The sequence below is a fragment of the Melanotaenia boesemani genome, chromosome 2 (genome assembly GCF_017639745.1).
Source record: "Melanotaenia boesemani isolate fMelBoe1 chromosome 2, fMelBoe1.pri, whole genome shotgun sequence".
Classification (NCBI taxonomy): Eukaryota; Metazoa; Chordata; class Actinopteri; order Atheriniformes; family Melanotaeniidae; genus Melanotaenia; species Melanotaenia boesemani.
Window position 1 is genome coordinate 41,361,213 of NC_055683.1, and position 19,485 is coordinate 41,380,697.

The 19,485-nt window shown below is 45.1% G+C and overlaps 1 protein-coding gene across 3 annotated transcripts in view; it reads left to right on the plus strand.

Annotated features, from left to right (window-relative positions):
* The window catches only part of cdc27 (cell division cycle 27), a 37,902-nt gene extending 23,284 nt beyond the window's left edge, over positions 1-14,618 (plus strand). For 2 of the 3 annotated variants that reach the window (XM_041969432.1, XM_041969440.1), the window contains 12 exons: positions 3,478-3,587; positions 4,568-4,667; positions 4,760-4,940; positions 5,151-5,323; positions 5,447-5,599; positions 8,183-8,263; positions 10,152-10,279; positions 10,358-10,475; positions 12,081-12,209; positions 13,626-13,700; positions 13,896-14,025; positions 14,239-14,618. In XM_041969432.1, the coding sequence (XP_041825366.1) occupies positions 3,478-3,587; positions 4,568-4,667; positions 4,760-4,940; positions 5,151-5,323; positions 5,447-5,599; positions 8,183-8,263; positions 10,152-10,279; positions 10,358-10,475; positions 12,081-12,209; positions 13,626-13,700; positions 13,896-14,025; positions 14,239-14,330 (1,470 nt within the window). In that variant the 3' untranslated portion in view covers positions 14,331-14,618. Of the gene's footprint in view, positions 1-3,477; positions 3,588-4,567; positions 4,668-4,759; positions 4,941-5,150; positions 5,324-5,446; positions 5,600-8,182; positions 8,264-10,151; positions 10,280-10,357; positions 10,476-12,080; positions 12,210-13,625; positions 13,701-13,895; positions 14,086-14,238 lie in introns of all 3 variants that reach the window. The other variant, XM_041969438.1, reaches the window with a different exon arrangement.
* The last annotated feature ends 4,867 nt before the right edge of the window (positions 14,619-19,485 follow it).

Here is a 19,485-nt window from a genome sequence, read left to right on the forward strand (position 1 = left end):
GCTCTTTTGTCCAATCAGATGTCAGCCTCTTTGTGCTGCCATGTGAATCTAAACAGACCAGAATCAGTGGAGCTGGCCTAACGCACAAGTTATTAATAACGCACCAGTTATTACTAACGCATTAGTTTTTACTGACGCACCAGTTATTACTAACGCACCAGTTATTACTAACGCATCAGTTGTTACTAACGAACCACTTATTACTAACGCACCAGTTATTACTAACGCACCAGTTTTTACTAACGCACCAGTTATTACTAACGCACCAGTTATCACTAACGCATCCATTTTTACTAACGCACCAGTTTTTACTAACGAACCAGTTATTACTAACGCATCAGTTATTACTAACGCACCAGTTATTACTGACGCACCAGTTATTACTAACGCACCAGTTATTACTAACGCATCAGTTATTACTAACGCACCAGTTATTACTAACGCACCAATTAATACTAACACATCAGTTATTACTAACGCATCAGTTATTACTAACGCACCAGTTATTAGCGACACACCAGTTATTACTAACGTACCAGTTAATACTAATGCATCAGTTATTACTAACGCACTAGTTGTTACTAACGCATCAGTTATTACTAACGCACCAGTTATCACTAACGCACCAGTTATTACTAACGCATCAGTTATTAATAACGCACCAGTTATTACTGACGCACCAGTTATTACTGACGCACCAGTTATTACTAACGCACCAGTTATTACTAACGCACCAGTTATTAATAACGCACCAGTTATTACTAACGCACCAGTTGTTACTAACGCATCAGTTATTACTAACGCATCAGTTATTACTAACGCACCAGTTATTACTAACGCATCAGTTATTACTAACGCACCAGTTATTACTAACGCATCAGTTATTACTAACGCACCAGTTATTACTAACGCATCAGTTATTAATAACGCACTAGTTATTACTGACGCACCAGTTATTACTGACGCACCAGTTATTACTGACGCACCAGTTATTACTGACGCACCAGTTATTACTAACGCACCAGTTATTAATAACGCACCAGTTATTACTGACGCACCAGTTATTACTAACGCACCAGTTATTACTAACGCATCAGTTATTACTAACGCACCAGTTATTACTAACGAACCAGTTATTACTAACGCATCAGTTATTACTAACGCATCAGTTATTACTAACGCACCAGTTATTACTGACGCACCAGTTATTAATAACGCACCAGTTATTACTGACGCACCAGTTATTACTAACGCACCAGTTATTACTAACGCATCAGTTATTACTAACGCACCAGTTATTACTAACGAACCAGTTATTACTAACGCATCAGTTATTACTAACGCATCAGTTATTACTAACGCACCAGTTATTACTGACGCACCAGTTATTACTAACGCACCAGTTATTACTAACGCACCAGTTATTACTAACGCATCAGTTATTACTAACGCACCAGTTATTAACGACACACCAGTTATTACTAACGTACCAGTTAATACTAATGCATCAGTTATTACTAACGCACCAGTTATTACTAATGCATCAGTTATTACTAACGCACCAGTTATTACTAACGCACCAGTTATTAACGACACACCAGTTATTACTAACGTACCAGTTAATACTAATGCATCAGTTATTACTAACGCACCAGTTATTACTAATGCATCAGTTATTACTAACGCACCAGTTATTACTAACGCATCAGTTATTACTAACGCACCAGTTATTACTAACGCACCAGTTATTAACGACACACCAGTTATTACTAACGCATCTGTTATTACTAACGCATCTGTTATTACTAGCGCACCAGTTATTACTAACGCACCAGTTATTACTAACGCATCAGTTATTACTAACGCACCAGTTATTACTAACGCATCAGTTATTACTAACGCATCAGTTATTACTAACGCACCAATTAATACTAACGCATCAGTTATTACTAACGCATCAGTTATTACTAACGCACCAGTTATTAACGACACACCAGTTATTACTAACGTACCAGTTAATACTAATGCATCAGTTATTACTAACGAACCAGTTATTACTAATGCATCAGTTATTACTAACGCACCAGTTCTTACTAACGCACCAGTTATTACTAACGCATCAGTTATTACTAACGCACCAGTTCTTACTAACGCACCAGTTATTACTAACGCATCAGTTATTACTAACGCACCAGTTATTACTGACGCACCAGTTATTACTGACGCACCAGTTATTACTAACGCACCAGTTATTACTAACGCACCAATTAATACTAACGCATCAGTTATTACTAACGCATCAGTTATTACTAACGCACCAGTTATTACTAACGAACCAGTTATTACTAACGCATCAGTTATTACTAACGCATCAGTTATTACTAACGCACCAGTTATTACTAACGCATCAGTTATTACTAACGCATCAGTTATTACTAACGCACCAGTTATTACTAACGCACCAGTTATTACTGACGCACCAATTAATACTGACGCACCAGTTATTACTGACGCACCAGTTATTACTGACGCATCAGTTTTTACTGACGCACCAGTTATTACTGACGCACCAGTTATTACTGACGCACCAGTTATTACTGACGCATCAGTTATTAATAACGCATCAGTTATTACTAACGCACCAGTTATTACTAACGCACCAGTTATTACTAACGCATCAGTTATTACTAACGCACCAGTTATTACTAACGCATCAGTTATTACTAACGCATCAGTTATTACTAACGCACCAATTAATACTAACGCATCAGTTATTACTAACGCATCAGTTATTACTAACGCACCAGTTATTAACGACACACCAGTTATTACTAACGTACCAGTTAATACTAATGCATCAGTTATTACTAACGAACCAGTTATTACTAATGCATCAGTTATTACTAACGCACCAGTTCTTACTAACGCACCAGTTATTACTAACGCATCAGCTATTACTAACGCACCAGTTCTTACTAACGCACCAGTTATTACTAACGCATCAGTTATTACTAACGCACCAGTTATTACTGACGCACCAGTTATTACTGACGCACCAGTTATTACTAACGCACCAGTTATTACTAACGCACCAATTAATACTAACGCATCAGTTATTACTAACGCATCAGTTATTACTAACGCACCAGTTATTACTAACGAACCAGTTATTACTAACGCACCAGTTATTACTGACGCACCAATTAATACTGACGCATCAGTTATTACTAACGCACCAGTTATTACTAACGCATCAGTTATTACTAACGCATCAGTTATTACTAACGCACCAGTTATTACTAACGCATCAGTTATTACTAACGCATCAGTTATTACTAACGCACCAGTTATTAACAACACTCCAGTTAACAACAGCACACTAATAATTAACAACACCTTCTGCAACTTATAAATTAATCTGAAACCAGTTTGTTTCTCGCCACTTTATCTGTCTCTCACTGGTCTGTCTATCACCAGTCTGTCTCCAGGATCAGCCAGTCCAAGTCCGTCTTCTGCCAGAGTGGTAATAGTCGAGATGTTCTTCCCATCCCCTTCAACCAATCACAGACCTCTGCCCCTCACACAAGGTGAGTTTACAGGTGATGTTATCTTCCATTATAAAATATTTCTGACCTTTGATCCCTTCACTCACCTGGTAGATGGGCAGGGCTTCACCTGTTTGTGATGCTTACCTTATCCTGCTACAGTTTCGTTGGTCCTGTGTTACCTGCCTGATGACCTTTCTCTCTCTCTGTGTTCTGCCTGACGACCTGTCTCTCTCTGTGTGTTCTGTCTGATGACCCGTCTCTCTCTCTCTCTCTCTGTGTTACCTGCCTGACGACGTGTCTCTGTCTCTCTCTCTCTGTGTTACCTGCCTGACGACGTGTCTCTGTCTCTCTCTCTCTGTGTTACCTGCCTGACGACCTGTCTCTCTCTCTCTCTCTGTTACCTGCCTGACGACCTGTCTCTCTCTCTCTCTCTGTTTTACCTGTCTAACAACCTGTCTCTCTCTCTCTGTGTTACCTGCCTGACGACCTTTCTCTCTCTCTCTGTGTTACCTGTCTAACAACCTGTCTCTCTCTCTCTGTGTTACCTGCCTGACGACCTGTCTCTCTCTCTGTGTTCTGCCTGATGACCCGTCTCTCTCTTTCTCTCTGTTACCTGCCTGACGACCCGTCTCTCTCTCTCTCTGTTACCTGTCTGATGACCCATCTATCTCTCTCTGTCTGTTACCTGTCTGATGACCCATCTGTCTCTCTCTCTGTTACCTGTCTGATGACCCATCTGTCTCTCTCACTCTCTGTCTGTCACCTGTCTGATGACCCTTCTGTCTCTCTCTCTGTTACCTGTCTGATGACCCATTTGTCTCTCTCACTCTCTGTCTGTTACCTGTCTGATGACCCATCTGTCTCTCTCACTCTCTGTCTGTTACCTGTCTGATGACCCGTCTGTCTCTCTCTCTGTTAACTGTCTGATGACCTGTGTCTTTCTCCGTGTTACCTCTCTGGTGACCTGTCTCTCTCTCTCTCTCTTGTTACCTGTTTGATGACCTGTCTCTCTCTCTCAGCGGTGCCCCTCAGGTTCTCAGTCCCAGTATGTCCGGTCCTCCCAACGTTCAGCCTAGGAGGAGCTCCAGACTGTTTACAAGTGCCAGTTCCACTGCCAAGGTACCTGTTTCTTTCTCCGTCTTACCACAGTAGTGATAAAACGGTAGCGTTGTCGTGGTAACTGCAGACTGACCGCCTGTCTGTCCCTGCAGGAGAACAGTAAGAAGCTAAAGATGAAGTTTCCTACAAAGATCCCCAACAGGAAAACTAAATGTAAAGCAGCGAAGACGTCGAACAGCAGCAACTTGAACGAGAGTCTGGACATCCTGAGACTGGATCCCAGTCTGAGCCTGGCGGACACCAGAATCCCCCAGTACCAGAGAGCTGCAGCAGGTAACACCTGGTTGGTCACGAATGAGGTGCTGAGACAGTAGATGAGGTTTCAGAATCTGGGACATCTTCAGTGGGTTCATCAGAACCATAACCAAAGACGTGAAAATCTAATCAAAACTAAATCCAGGGTCCAGATTAGTTCTAATAATAAAAAAACTGAGCTCTAATTTGATCTTCATTGTGTTTTTTTCCTGTCATGTTTGTGTTCAGACAGCGTCATGGCGTTGCTACGGGAACTGGGGCGGGGTTACCAGGCACTGTGCTCTTACAACTGCAGAGAAGCCATCCACATCTTGACCTCCCTGCCCCCCCAGCACTACAACACCGGCTGGGTCCTCACACACATCGGACGGGCCTACTTCGAGCTGGCCGAATACACACAGGTAACACCTGACACACGCTCGAGTAACACCTGACGCACATATGTTACTGGGGGTGTCACCCATTCTGCTGTGGGGGTGTTCTCTGGAGTGTCCAGGTGTGATGATGATGTCATGTGTTTGTAGGCGGAGCGTCTTTTTGGTGAAGTTCGAAGGATCGAGTCGTACCGCGTTGAAGGGATGGAGATTTATTCCACAACTCTGTGGCACCTGCAGAAAGATGTGGCTTTGTCCGCTCTGTCCAAAGACCTGACAGACATGGATAAGAACTGTCCAGAGGTAGGTCATACCTGAGATCACCTGTCTCTCTCTCTGACCACCTGTCTCTTTCTCTAATCACCTGCTCTCTCTCTCTCTGACCACCTGTCTCTCTCTCTGACCACCTGTCTCTTTCTCTGATCACCTGTCTCTCTCTCTCTCTCTCTGACCACCTGTCTCTCTCTGACCACCTGTCTCTTTCTCTGATCACCTGTCTCTCTCTCTGACCACCTGTCTCTTTCTCTAATCACCTGTCTCTCTCTCTCTCTGACCACCTGTCTCTCTCTCTCTGACCACCTGTCTCTTTCTCTAATCACCTGTCTCTCTCTCTCTCTGACCAGCTGTCTCTCTCTCTGACCAACTGTCTCTTTCTCTAATCACCTGTCTCTCTCTCTCTCTCTGACCACCTGTCTCTTTCTCTAATCACCTGTCTCTCTCTCTCTCTGACCACCTGTCTCTTTCTCTGATCACCTGTCTCTCTCTCTGACCACCTGTCTCTTTCTCTGATAACCTGTCTCTCTCTGATCACCTCTCTCAGTCTGATCACGTCTTTCACTCTGACCACCTGTCTCTGATCATCTGTCTCTTTTTCTGATCACCTGTTTTTCTTTCACACTGACCATCTGTCTCTCTCTCTCTCTGATCACCTGTCTCTCTGATCACCTGTCTTTTTTTCACTCTGACCACCTGTCTCTGTCTCAATCTGACACATCTTTCACTCTGATCACCTGTCTCTCTCTCTGATCACCTGTCTTTCTTTCACTCAGACCACCTGTCTCTCTCTGATCACCTGTCTCTCTTTCACTCTGACCACCTGTCTCTCTCTCAGTCTGATCACATCTTTCACTCTGACCACCTGTCTCTCTCTCTGATCACCTGTCTTTCTTTCACTCTGACCACCTGTCTCTCTCTCTGATCACCTGTCTCTCTTTCACTCTGACCACCTGTCTCTCTCTCTGATCACCTGTCTTTCTTTCACTCTGACCACCTGTCTCTCTCTGACCACCTGTCTTTCTTTCACTCTGACCACCTGTCTCTCTTTTAATCTGATCACATCTTTCACTCTGATCACCTGTCTCTCTCTCTGATCACCTGTCTTTCTTTCACTCTGACCACCTGTCTCTCTCTCTGATCACCTGTCTCTCTTTCACTCTGACCACCTGTCTCTCAGTCTGATCACATCTTTCACTCTGACACCTGTCTCTCTCTCTCTGATCACCTGTCTCTCTCTGACCACCTGTCTTTCTTTCACTCTGACCACCTGTCTCTCTTTTAATCTGATCACATCTTTCACTCTGATCACCTGTCTCTGATCACCTGTCTTTCTTTCACTCTGACCACCTGTCTCTCTCTCTGATCACCTGTCTCTCTCTGATCACCTGTCTCTCTTTCACTCTGACCACCTGTCTCTCTTTTAATCTGATCACATCTTTCACTCTGACCACCTGTCTCTATCTCTCTGATCACCTGTCTCTCTGATCACCTGTCTTTTTTTCACTCTGACCACCTGTCTCTGTCTCAGTCTGACACATCTTTCACTCTGATCACCTGTCTTTCTTTTACTCTGACCACCTGTCTTTCTTTCACTCTGATCACCTGTCTCTCTCTGATCACCTGTCTCTCTTTTACTCTGACCACCTGTCTCTCTCTGTCTGATCACATCTTTCACTCTGACCACCTGTCTCTCTCTCTGATCACCTGTCTCTCTCTGACCACCTGTCTTTCTTTCACTCTGACCACCTGTCTCTCTCTCTGATCACCTGTCTCTCTTTCACTCTGACCACCTGTCTCTCTCTCAGTCTGATCACATCTTTCACTCTGACCACCTGTCTCTCTCTCTCTGATCACCTGTCTCTCTCTGACCACCTGTCTTTCTTTCACTCTGACCACCTGTCTCTCTCTGTCTGATCACATCTTTCACTCTGACCACCTGTCTCTCTCTCTCTGACCACCTGTCTCTCTCTGACCACCTGTCTCTCTCTCTGATCACCTGTCTCTTTTTCACTCTGATCATCTGTCTCTCTTTGATCACCTGTCTCTCTTTCACTCTGACCACCTGTCTCTCTCTCAGTCTGATCACACCTTTCACTCTGACCACCTGTCTCTCTCTCTCTGATCACCTGTCTCTCTCTGACCACCTGTCTTTCTTTCACTCTGACCACCTGTCTCTTTTAATCTGATCACATCTTTCACTCTGATCACCTGTCTCTCTCTCTGATCACCTGTCTCTCTTTCACTCTGATCACCTGTCTCTCTTTGATCACCTGTCTCTCTTTCATTCTGACCACCTGTCTCTCTCTCAGTCTGATCACATCTTTCACTCTGACCACCTGTCTCTCTCTCTCTGATCACCTGTCTCTCTTTCACTCTGACAATCTGTCTCTCTCTCAGTCTGATCACATCTTTCACTCTGACCACCTGTCTCTCTCTCTCTGATCACCTGTCTCTCTCTGATCACCTGTCTTTCTTTCACTCTGACCACCTGTCTCTCTCTCAATCTGATCAGGTCTTTCACTCTGACCACCTGTCTCTGATCATCTGTCTTTCTTTCACTTTTATCACCTGTCTCTCTCACTCTGATCACCTGTCTCTCTCTCGCTGTAGGCCTGGTGTGTTGCAGGTAATTGTTTCAGTCTTCAGAGGGAACACGACGTGGCCATCAAGTTTTTCCAGAGAGCCATCCAGGTGAGCCACTCCTCCTGTGGTTACCATGGTTACTGGGTCTATTTTAGACATGAGAGCAGTTGTACAGTGTCTTTCTAGGGCAGTGGTTATCAACTGGCGGTCCAGCGGCCAAAACTGGCACTGGTCAATGATATCTGGCCCACCAGGTGGCATTAAAAACAACAGATTTATGAGTAATGAAGAGTTATGTGCCACTGTGCAGACATGCACAGAAAAGCAAGCTGCTAGGTAAAGTTAACGAAGCTAACCCTGAAGCTAGCTGCTGCTAGCTGCTTGGTAAAGTTAAGGAAGCTAACCCTGAAGCTAGCTGCTGCTAGCTGCTAGGTAAAGTTAAGGAAGCTAACCCTGAAGCTAGCTGCTGCTAGCTGCTTGGTAAAGTTAAGGAAGCTAACCCTGAAGCTAGCTGCTGCTAGCTACTTGGTAAAGTTAAGGAAGCTAACCCTGAAGCTAGCTGCTGCTAGCTGCTGGCTCAAGTTAAAGGAGCTAAGCCTGAAGCTACTTTCAATGTACAGGCACCAATGAGCATGCCCACACCTGCTCAGCACTATATCAAGCTGGAACCGCTCAACCTCACGTACCAGCTCAGGCTCCTTCCCTGCTAGAGAAGCTACGTTCTACGTCCCTAGAGCTAAATTCTGGAATGAGGATCAGAACGCCAGGTTCCACGCCTTCGTCCACCACCCGGCTTATAGTAAGCAGCTAGCTCCCCTTAAACTAGCTGCAGCTTCACCCAGGAGAAATCATCTCTCCTTCGCCTCCTGAGCTCGGAGTGGAGGCGGAACATTTAAACAGCTGTTAGAGACAGCAGACCCAAGCTTTATGGTTACTAAACGGTCAAAGAAATGTGCACTTCAAAGACCAAAAAGACCAGATGGAAAGAAGGAAAATGACTGTTGTTGCTCTGGGCGCGGTGTTTAGTTCACCTGGCAAAGATGCCGCCTCAAAAATGCAGAAAGAATAGATTCAACCCCGAGGTCTTGGACAGTAGAGCCCACAATGTTAAATATATAAGATGTGTATGGAACACACACATTGTTCACAACACATCTTGCATGTTTTAGCATGAAATTATCATTTTTGGCCACCACTCAGTTAGTCAGAAAAATTTGGTCCCAGATGAAATGTAGTTGCCGACCCTGCTCTAGGGGATCGTTTTGGCTCCTCTCAGATTCTGTGCTTTACAAGTAGAATCAACTTAGGCCTGATCCACACATGAGGATTTTATCTGAAGAGATGTTTTATCTGTTAGAGACTCCACACATGGAGATAAAAATCAGGGATTTAACTGTTCATGTGGTTGTGTGTGGTGGCTCCGATAATCAGCACAGAACAACACACACATAACGATGCTCTCCCTCAGCCGAGCTACAATCTAGTCCTCCGAGTCAGACATCTTGCATGTTCAAACGTGGTCGAACAAAAACAAACAAGAACCATGGCAACACCCGGAAAACCCAACACCCAGTATAACAGGACATACACGATGAAGTAATGATGGTGGTCTTTGGACTATTGTTAACAGACTGGAGACCACGTGAACGCAGACTTCCCAGCTCTCTTGATTACTTGTACTTCTTGTACTTCTGACCCGTTTCAGAGCAGATTGTCGGGACATATTCGGTCTTAACATGCCTCAGACCACAGGATCATTTAATAGGAAAATCTTATTAGACGGAAGACAATCGGGCGTTTGCTGTCAGGACAAAAACAGCCTGATGATCTTAATGTGTAGCTAGCTTTAGTCTGTCATTAAACTCTCCAGGGATTCGTAGAGTTCAGGTTCCACCTGATCCAGCAGAGGGGCTTACTGATATCACAGTTTGTGTGTTTACTAAACAAAACCAAGTTCACCTGTATAGCTGTCTCTGTCCACCTGTCTGTCTTCCAGGTGGACCCGTCCTTTGCGTATGCTTACACTCTTTTGGGTCATGAGTTTGTTCTGACTGAGGAGTTGGACCGAGCTCTTGCCTGCTTCAGAAATGCCATCAGAGTCAACAACAGACACTACAATGCTTGGTAACCATGGAAACATACACTGTGTATTTAAATGTGTTCACTGCTGATAATACTGAAGGTGTGTGTTTATGTGTTCAGGTACGGACTCGGGATGATATACTACAAACAGGAAAAGTTCAACTTGGCAGAAATTCACTTTAAGAAGGCTCTGAGCATCAACCCTCAGAGCTCTGTGCTGCTCTGCCACATCGGCGTGGTACGTTAGCTTGCAGCTCCGCCCCTTTACTCCACATGACTGTTAGCTTTAGCATTAGCTACCACAGCGCCGTAGTGGCGTTTCACTTTAGACATGCAATCATGTTAACAATGTCTCTTACTTCGGACATTAGATAGACCAGGACATAAAACCAACCTGGTCCTCACCAGGTGTTAAAGTTCAGAACTTTCAACCCAACTGATGGAGTCACCAAGGAGCTTTTAACCACCTCAGTGATCTCAGCCCCAGACATGGGACAGACCACACGGGGCTCCCCAGACTGCTTCCTCAATAAAAGACGTGTAGGTGGGACTGAGGAGGTCTTGAAATTATTCCTTCCAATGACCCACAACATCCTGAATCAAGGTCAGCAGTCCCCCCCATCCTCACTGTGTACGGTGTTGATGGAGCACGGCTTCCCCTTCCAAGTTTTTCCTCAGCGTCCACCAAAGCCACCTTCTGCTTAGCCTACCGATACCCATTAGCTGCCTCCAGAGTCCCACAGGCTAAAAGGCCCGATAGGATTTCTCCTTAGTTTGACGGCATCCCTACTGCTGGTGTCCACTAATGAGTTTAGGTATTACCCCACGATAGGTATCCAACGGCCGCCTTAACAATAGAGGTGTGGAACATAGTCCACTCGGACTCAATGTCCCCCACCTCAGCCGGGACAATGTTGAAGCTCTGCCGGAGATGAAAGTTGAAACTCTTTCTGACAGGGGACTCCACCAGACGTTTCCAACAGATCCTCACAACATGTTTTGGTCTGCCAGGCCTGACCGGCATCCTCCCCCACCATCTGAGCCAACCAGGCAGTGATCAGTTGACAGCTCCGCCCCTCTCTTCACCCGAGTGTCCAAGACATGCAGCCGCAAGTTCGATGATAAGACTACAAAGTTGATCATCCCACCTCATCTTAACCTTTCAGGCTGAGCCTGACTGGATCCCACAGGTGTAGGCCTGGCCACCAGGCTCTGGCCTCCAAGCCCCACACCCTGGCCTGCCTTCAGAGAGGGGTCCTGGATCCGGGCTTGTAAAACTTAGGTCCAGTATTGGTTTTCATAACAGGCCCTATGAGCTGCACTTTCTGGTACCTCACCTAGAGACCTGTTTGCCTTGGGGGATCCTACCAGGGGCATGAAGCCCCCAACAACATAGCGAAGGGGTGTCAAATTCTGGTCCTTGAGGGGCCAGTATCCTGCAGGTTTGGGTTGTTTCCCTGCTCCAACACACCTGATTCAAGTCAAATGGATCCTACAGCTTGTTGTCAAGTTCTGCGCAATGACACATTACTTTCAGTCTGGTGTGTTGGAGCAGGAAAACAGCTGAAACCCGCAGGACAGCGGCTTGATGACCAGAGTTTGACACTCTTGTCTGAAGACCTTGGGGATGGACAACTCTGTCCACCACAGTAAGGTGGCAGCTCTGGGAGGGTTTTGAGGGCCTGAACTTTAACATCTTCTGAGGAACTGAGTCATGTCTTAATAAAAGCATGGAAAACAAACTGATGATTCTTCTATGTCCATCCAAACCAACCCGATGCCCTTTATTCTGAATGTAACTGTTGCCTCGATCCTTCTCTCCATCCTCACTGTGTTTGTCCAGGTGCAGCATGCTTTGAAGAAGTCCGATGCTGCTTTAGAGACTCTAAACAGAGCTATCGGGATTGACCCCAAAAACCCCCTCTGCAAGTTCCACCGAGCCTCCATCCTGTTTGCCAATGACAAGTACAAGGTAGGTAGATCTGACAGTCCACAGGACAGGATCCAGCTATAACTGGTCTAGAACTTCATTGTTAGGGCGAGTGTAAGTGTGGTGGAGGTGCTCTCTGAAGAGGTGTCTTTAGCCACATTTCCACCAATGGGGGTGGGTCAAGATGCATTTTTTTTTGCATTTTCACAAATGAAAACTAGGAAGTGTACCCTAATATCCGACCTATCCCAGCTCCCAGGGCCCCTCCGTTAGAGTACCAGTCTAACCGATGGGTGGAGCTTGACACACTGAAGAAAAAGTCCCTTCCTGTGCGACCTGGCATAAAAACGAAGCAGGAACGGCTCCTTGTTTAGAGCAACAGATTTTCTTTTGGTTGAACAAATATATGGTTAAAGTGGCATCACGACACACCACCAAGGAGTAAAACACAAACTGTTGGTTGACCTCCATCCTCCATTGTTTCAGAGTTGTGTTCTGGTTTTACTTTAACATAGGCGCTGAGCTGGTGCCATGCCTGGGCTCCATGATTTGGCAAAATTTATCACCATATATTTTTTCATACAAATATGAACAACTTTATTGATCCTGAAACAAATTTGTCACAGTACAGAAAAAATAAAACGGACTTTTGCACATGTTATGGGTATGAATATAAACATAACAGATCAATTATGGTTGTCAACAGGTATATGTACATAAATTAAGAACAGGTCATCTATGAACAGGTAGATTAGGAACAGGTAAATTAGGAACAGGTAATCTATGAACAGGTAAATTAGGAACAGCTACATTATGAACAGGTAATCTATGAACAGGTGAATTATGAAAAGGTAATCTATAAACAGGTAATTTATGAACAGGTAAATTATGAACAGGTAATCTATAAACAGGTAAATTAGGAACAGGTAAATTATGAACAGGTAATCTATAAACAGGTAAATTATGAACAGGTAATCTATAAACAGGTAAATTAGGAACAGCTACATTATGAACAGGTAATCTATGAACAGGTAAATTATGAACAGGTAAATTAGGAACAGGTAATCTATAAACAGGTAAATTAGGAACAGCTACATTATGAACAGGTAATCTATGAACAGGTAAATTATGAACAGGTAAATTATGAACAGGTAATCTATGAACAGGTAAATTATGAACAGGTAAATTATGAACAGGTAATCTATAAACAGGTAAATTATGAACAGGTAAATTATGAACAGGTAAATGCTGTCCTGTAGCGGCTGCAAGTATCGGACAGCCGACTTGAATACCTGACCTCTTCCTCGGCATGGGTAATAAGCAACAATTAGTTAGGATATTGTTTACAGCTGACTGACAGCAGCACCTGTCGTTGCCATGGTTACTCTCCATCGCTGCGTGGTTGCCACGGTTACAGCCTCTCTCTCTTTCTCTCTCTCTCTTTCTTTCTCTCTGTAGGCAGCCCTTCAGGAGTTGGAGGAATTGAAGCAGATTGTCCCCAAAGAGTCTCTGGTTTACTTCCTCATAGGAAAGGTAAGCAACACCTGGCTGTCTCGTCCAATCAGGAGTTTCCTCTGTGGTTACAGTCAGACATACAGCCAGTCAAGCTGTGTTTAGAAAATTTAGTGATCCTGGATCATTCAGTCCATCGTCAGGTGTGCTGTGATGCCACAATCCAGGATGACAATGCTTAGCTGAACATTACCTTACCCCCCCCCCTCCCTCCAGGTGTATAAGAAGCTTGGCCAGACTCACCTGGCTCTGATGAACTTCAGCTGGGCCATGGATCTAGACCCTAAAGGAGCCAACAACCAGATCAAAGAAGCCATTGATAAAAGATACCTGCCAGAGGATGAAGGTACTACCACAGATCAATCATTCTGATCAGTGATGTCACAGCAGGTGGTCCCTCCCACAGGTGAACAGGTTGATCTGTGCTGACATTAATGATTTCACCTAAAGCTGACTGATTGTAAGACCAGTTTGAACCTGAACCCGAAGTGGTCCAGACTGAGGACCTGCTAATCAGCCACATCCTGACTGCACACCTGTGTCTCACCTGTCTCCTCAGCGGCCGAGGTGGACGACAGTCAGGACAGCAGCATCATGACGGACGCTGACGACACGCAGCTCCACACGGCGGAGAGCGACGACGTTCTCTAACCCCGCCTCCTCCTTATACCCCGCCTCCTGCTTCTGCTGCCCTTCTCTGGTTGGCTAGAGGAGTACTGTTGCTAGGCAACATTCTAACAGATCTTCTCCTTAGCGCCACTCAGCTCTCCACCTTGTATTCTGATTGGCTGGAAATGACTGCTGCTGACCTTAAGCCCCACCCCTTCATCCTTGCCTTCCTTTTATGTCACAGAGTTTGTCCTCTGACATCACAACTGTTTTTTTATGTTCTTTTTATCATCCTGATGGAAATAAAACAATAAAAACATTTAAACCCCGCCTACTACGGTTTGATTCCTGTTGACCAATCAGATGACAGATGGACGGATTTTGATCTCCAGCAGGTAAATTCAGCTGTCCAGCAGCTCACATATAAAGGCACAACTTTCATTAAAAGGCTAAATCAGGAGGTAGAAACTTAGTTGTGTAAACGGGAAAATAAGGACAGTGGTTAGTGTTTTTAAGATGGCTCCGGCTGGTGCTGCGGCTCTGTCGTGTTTATTCCTTTTCTTGTTTTTCATCTCATATTTCTGCTTTAGGGCTGCACGGTGGTGTGGTGGTTAGCACCGCGGCCTCACAGCAAGAAGGTCACCGGTTCGAATCTCAGCTTGGGGGAGGTTCGAGCCTTGGGGGCGGTGGAGTTTGCATGTTCTCCCCGTGTATGCGTGGGTTCTCTCCGGGTTCTCCGCCTTCCTCCCACCGTCCAAAGACATGCATGTTAGGTTAATTGGACACTGTAAAATTCTCCCTAGTGAATTGTGTGAGTGAGTGTGTGTGTGAATGGTTGTTTGTCTCTATCTGTGTTGGCCCTGTGACAGACTGGTGACCTGTCCAGGGTGTACCTGCCTCTCACCTGTTAAAATGCTGGGATAGGCTCCAGTTCACCCGCGACCCGAAATGGAATAAGCTGTCAAGATAATGGATGGATGGATGGATGGATTTCTGCTTTAGGCTTCTTGCAGGGAGCATAGTGTGTGCCACTTTTTACCTGCTTCACCTCAACAGGTAGCAGGAGCTCCAGTATTTACACCTGTGAACAGTTGTTAGCCCCCAGTTAGCAAGCTAACCGGCTACAGCCCGACGTCCCCCGCTAGCTGAAGAAACAAAGGAGATCACCGTCATCGCTGGGAATGTTAGCTCTCTTCCTAACAAAATGGTTGAGCTAGCGTGCTAACATGGTGGAGGTACCAGATCTGCTCAGGCCCGGCGCCTGCTGATGATGTCACATTAGGGCAATGCTGCAACAAACCCCGTTTCATAAGAATCAGATCTGCTTGGACGTCTGTTTATCAGTAGGTATGGAACACATTGGCTAGATAAGCCTCGTTTTCCCATGTGAGTAAACTGGAGTAGATAATTTTATTTAATCATGGTGTATTGTCTGGGACTATTTTTTGAACCAGTCAGCTCCAATATTTCTATCTAAAAATCAATTTACATATTAATCAAAGGCACTAAGCACACCCCCCCCACACCCCCACCCCCCCCCAAAAAAAACATCATTTACCATTAGCTACAGAACTGGTCTGGCTCAAGGTGAAGAAGGCTATGGGTCCAGATGGCATTAGCTCCAAGCTCCTCAAACGCTGCGCTACTGAGCACATCTTCAACAAGTTTGCCACAGCTGTGGAGGACCTCCTGTGTAATCCTTGTGCCCAAGTTGACCTGAGACTCTGACGCCACCTGGTACAGACCTTGCTCCTGGTCCACTGCGTCCTGGGGTAAGATCTCCTGCAGGTCCTCTGCAGTTCGCACACCAGCAGAATATTGGTGTTAAGGACACCGTCACCTTCCTCATGCAGAGATCCCCGTCTCACCTGGACAGGTCTGGAAGCACCAGGTGACAGCATGGCAATCTGCAGCACTGGGCGCCACAAGGGACTGTCCTGGCTTCTCTTCACCATATACACTGCTGACCACTGTTACCAACTCCTCAGTAAGAAAAGGAGCTATTGGCTGCCCTGAAAGTCACAAGATTCTATTCTGTTCTATTCTGCAGTCATGTATCAGACGCTTTTATCCAAAGCGACTTACATTTGAGAGTAAGAACAACACAAGCATGAATTCAAACAAGATGGACGTCATCATTAAGTTGTAGTCAGACTGCTGGAGTCCAGGTGGACCAGGTGCTGTCATGTAGCGATAGAGGCAGTGTATAACTTTTTTGTAATTTTGGGAAAATCATTTTGTTTAAATACAAGATCACGATTTCATCACACAACATCATCTTGGCCATAAGTGCAGCAGCTTCTTCAGTACCTGGTTGAGCCAAAGACCTGGACAAATCTTTCTACCTCATTTAGAGTAGAAGAGTTAAGCTAAGTGTGGAAATGCTCCTTAAACAACTGAGTCTTTAGCTTGCTTTTAAAGGAAGATGACTTCATAATCTAATCAGGCTGGTACATATAGGATGTTGTGGGAAAGGCAAAAAGACAACCTAAAAATAATTTAAAATTCTGTCAAAATTTCTTTTCTTTTTTTTTTAACTTGTCCTGTCCAGCATCATAGCAGCAAAATGATAATCTGGTTTCTGTATCGTGCTGAACAAATTTGCTCTGCCAAGGGGAGGCCTATGGGTAAGGCTCCTCTTGATAATCTGATTCATTTATTTATTTATTTACTTCAAATCACAGAATCTATGTAATCTTGCTGGACCTGACCGGAGGGGACAGAAAAAGATGGAAAATAGCAAAAAGATGCAAAAGGGAAAGAAGAAAGGAGACTAAAACAGCAGCCCACCAGCGCAGCCACCCCGGGGCAACCACCTCCCCCCGCTCGTCCCTGGCCGCACCCAGGGGGAACAGGGGTGGCTTTGGGCACCCCCAGGCCAGGAGAGGCGGCCCCCCACGACAGGGCCATCCAGGGACCACAGCCAGTGAGCCGTCACCGACCCCAGAAAGTACCCACCCTCCCACATCCCTAACGGGGAATGAGAGGATGGGGATAGCGGCAGACCCACGGCCCACCACTCCCAGAAACACATGCACACACCTATTTCCTTGCACACTCCCGCTCATCCTAACTCATATATGCCCTCTCAGCACCACCCACACAATATAAACACTCACACAGCATCCAACCCTCCCACTCTCACTCCCCAGACACCCCCCACCACGAGGCAACTCCAACCGCTGGCCCCTACAGCCCCCGACAGGGCCGGACACAGAGCCACCCACACCCCAGAGCAGCCTGGTCCCGCACCACGGGCAACTACAAAGAACCTGCAACCACCAGTCACTCCTACCATTTTCCAACTCCCAAAGCAACGAGGTCACAGTCCTCCACCTACACTAAGTGATGGAACTAAGCACAGGGGACCAGAGGGAATGAGATTCAGCTAAATAGTTCTTTGAGGAGGCAGACATTGGTCAACAAAGAGATTCCTAAACTGCTGAATATGTAACCCGGGTGAAAAAATCACTTCTTCCCTCCCGTGCACTTTTCCATGTACTTTCCTCTCGCGGTATTTACTATTCTCGCGAGTGCAGCGTCACACGCTCCCGTGACTATGTTGAGCCAGTTGTATAGCCATATAAGCCGGCAGGTAAATGCGGTCCGCAGCTACGCAGGGAAGCACGGGGAGAGTTGCTGCAGGCGCCTACCGCGAGCCTCGGAGTATCAAGAAAAAGCGCTGTGGTTAAGTACGGAAAGGAATTGGCCAGGTGTTCAAAGTGATGGCGAGCTACAGAGAGGCCTAGAGCCCAACCAGAATGATACAACTCAACTCATCGGATTCAGATTATCCAATCTAGATTCGGAGGATATCACCTGCTCTGTCCGGGCCGGTAGGAGGCTCCTTGCAGCCGACAAAACTCTTTGCCCAGTTTTTGCCCCTACATCTCCCACATAGCCATTCACACCCGTCACCTTGCCTCAAATAAACTCATCAACTCAAACCCCTGGATTAAACCTATCGTGCCATACTGGACTTGGGATCATTTGGGGAATTGGGAAAGTGATGTGGGACTTGTGAATCGCTGAACTTGAACTTTATTGAATCTTTGAACCAGATACTTTCACTGTACATATTTATTACTGAATGACCATTCAAATACTTTTCTATTTTTTATAAATGTTGGTGTTTTGTTTGTCTTTCTAATATATGGTACCATCAAATCTAAATTCAGTCTCTGTGCCTCTGTTGTTTCTCCTCCCTCCAGTGAGTTTTATCTAGCCTTCTGAGACTAGCCCAGATGATATACAACTTAGCCTATATTATTATAACATACTTGCTACAAATACACAGATTATTTTTGTTTTTCCAGTTCACAAGGATAGTTTTCTTTGTGATGCATAATGCTGTGTGTATCATGTGTGCAGAGTTAATTACCATATTAATGTCACCCAAGTCACCTAGTAGACATAGTGCGGGGATTGTAGGAATATTACATTTAAACCATGTTGACATGTCTTCACATAGCCTTTATTTTTCCATTGAGTAAAATTGCAGGATGTCAGGGTTGTTCCAGAGGGGTGTAAACTTACATGGAAAAAGTGAGGATTTGGTTATTTTTAGAAAATCCCACCAAGCCACTAAGGAGGAACTGATATTAATGCTTTTAAAACACTGATGTGTTTTGATGGCTGAGCTGATGAATGGCAGGTCAGAGATAAACACATCCTCACACAATGCTTGCTCTACATCTAACCATGATTCATCCAGACTGCTAGGTTTAAGCCATTTGGAGATATACTGCAGCTTGTTAGCTAAGAAAACATGATTAAAGTTGGGTAGCTCCAATCCGCCTCTATCTTTAGTCTGTTGTAAAGTTTTTAGACTGATACGTGATGGCTTGTTTTTCCATAAAAATTTAGATATATGTGACTCCAGTGACTTAAACCAGCTGGAGGATGGTTTAGTGGGTATCATTGAAAACAGGTAGTTTACGTTAGATAGAACCATCATTTTAACTGTGGCAACCCTCCCCATGAGTGATATGGGTAAGCGCCTCCACCGTGAGAGATCATCCTCTATTGTTTTAAGTAGCTGGACATAATTTAGCTTTGTTAGTTCTGATAACCTGGGGGAAATGTTTGTGCCTAGATATCTAATGTTTCCAGACTGTATTGTAGTATTGGGTGTGTTTTGTAGGTCACAGTTGATGGGCATAACAATAGTCTTAGACCAGTTAATAGAGTAGTCAGA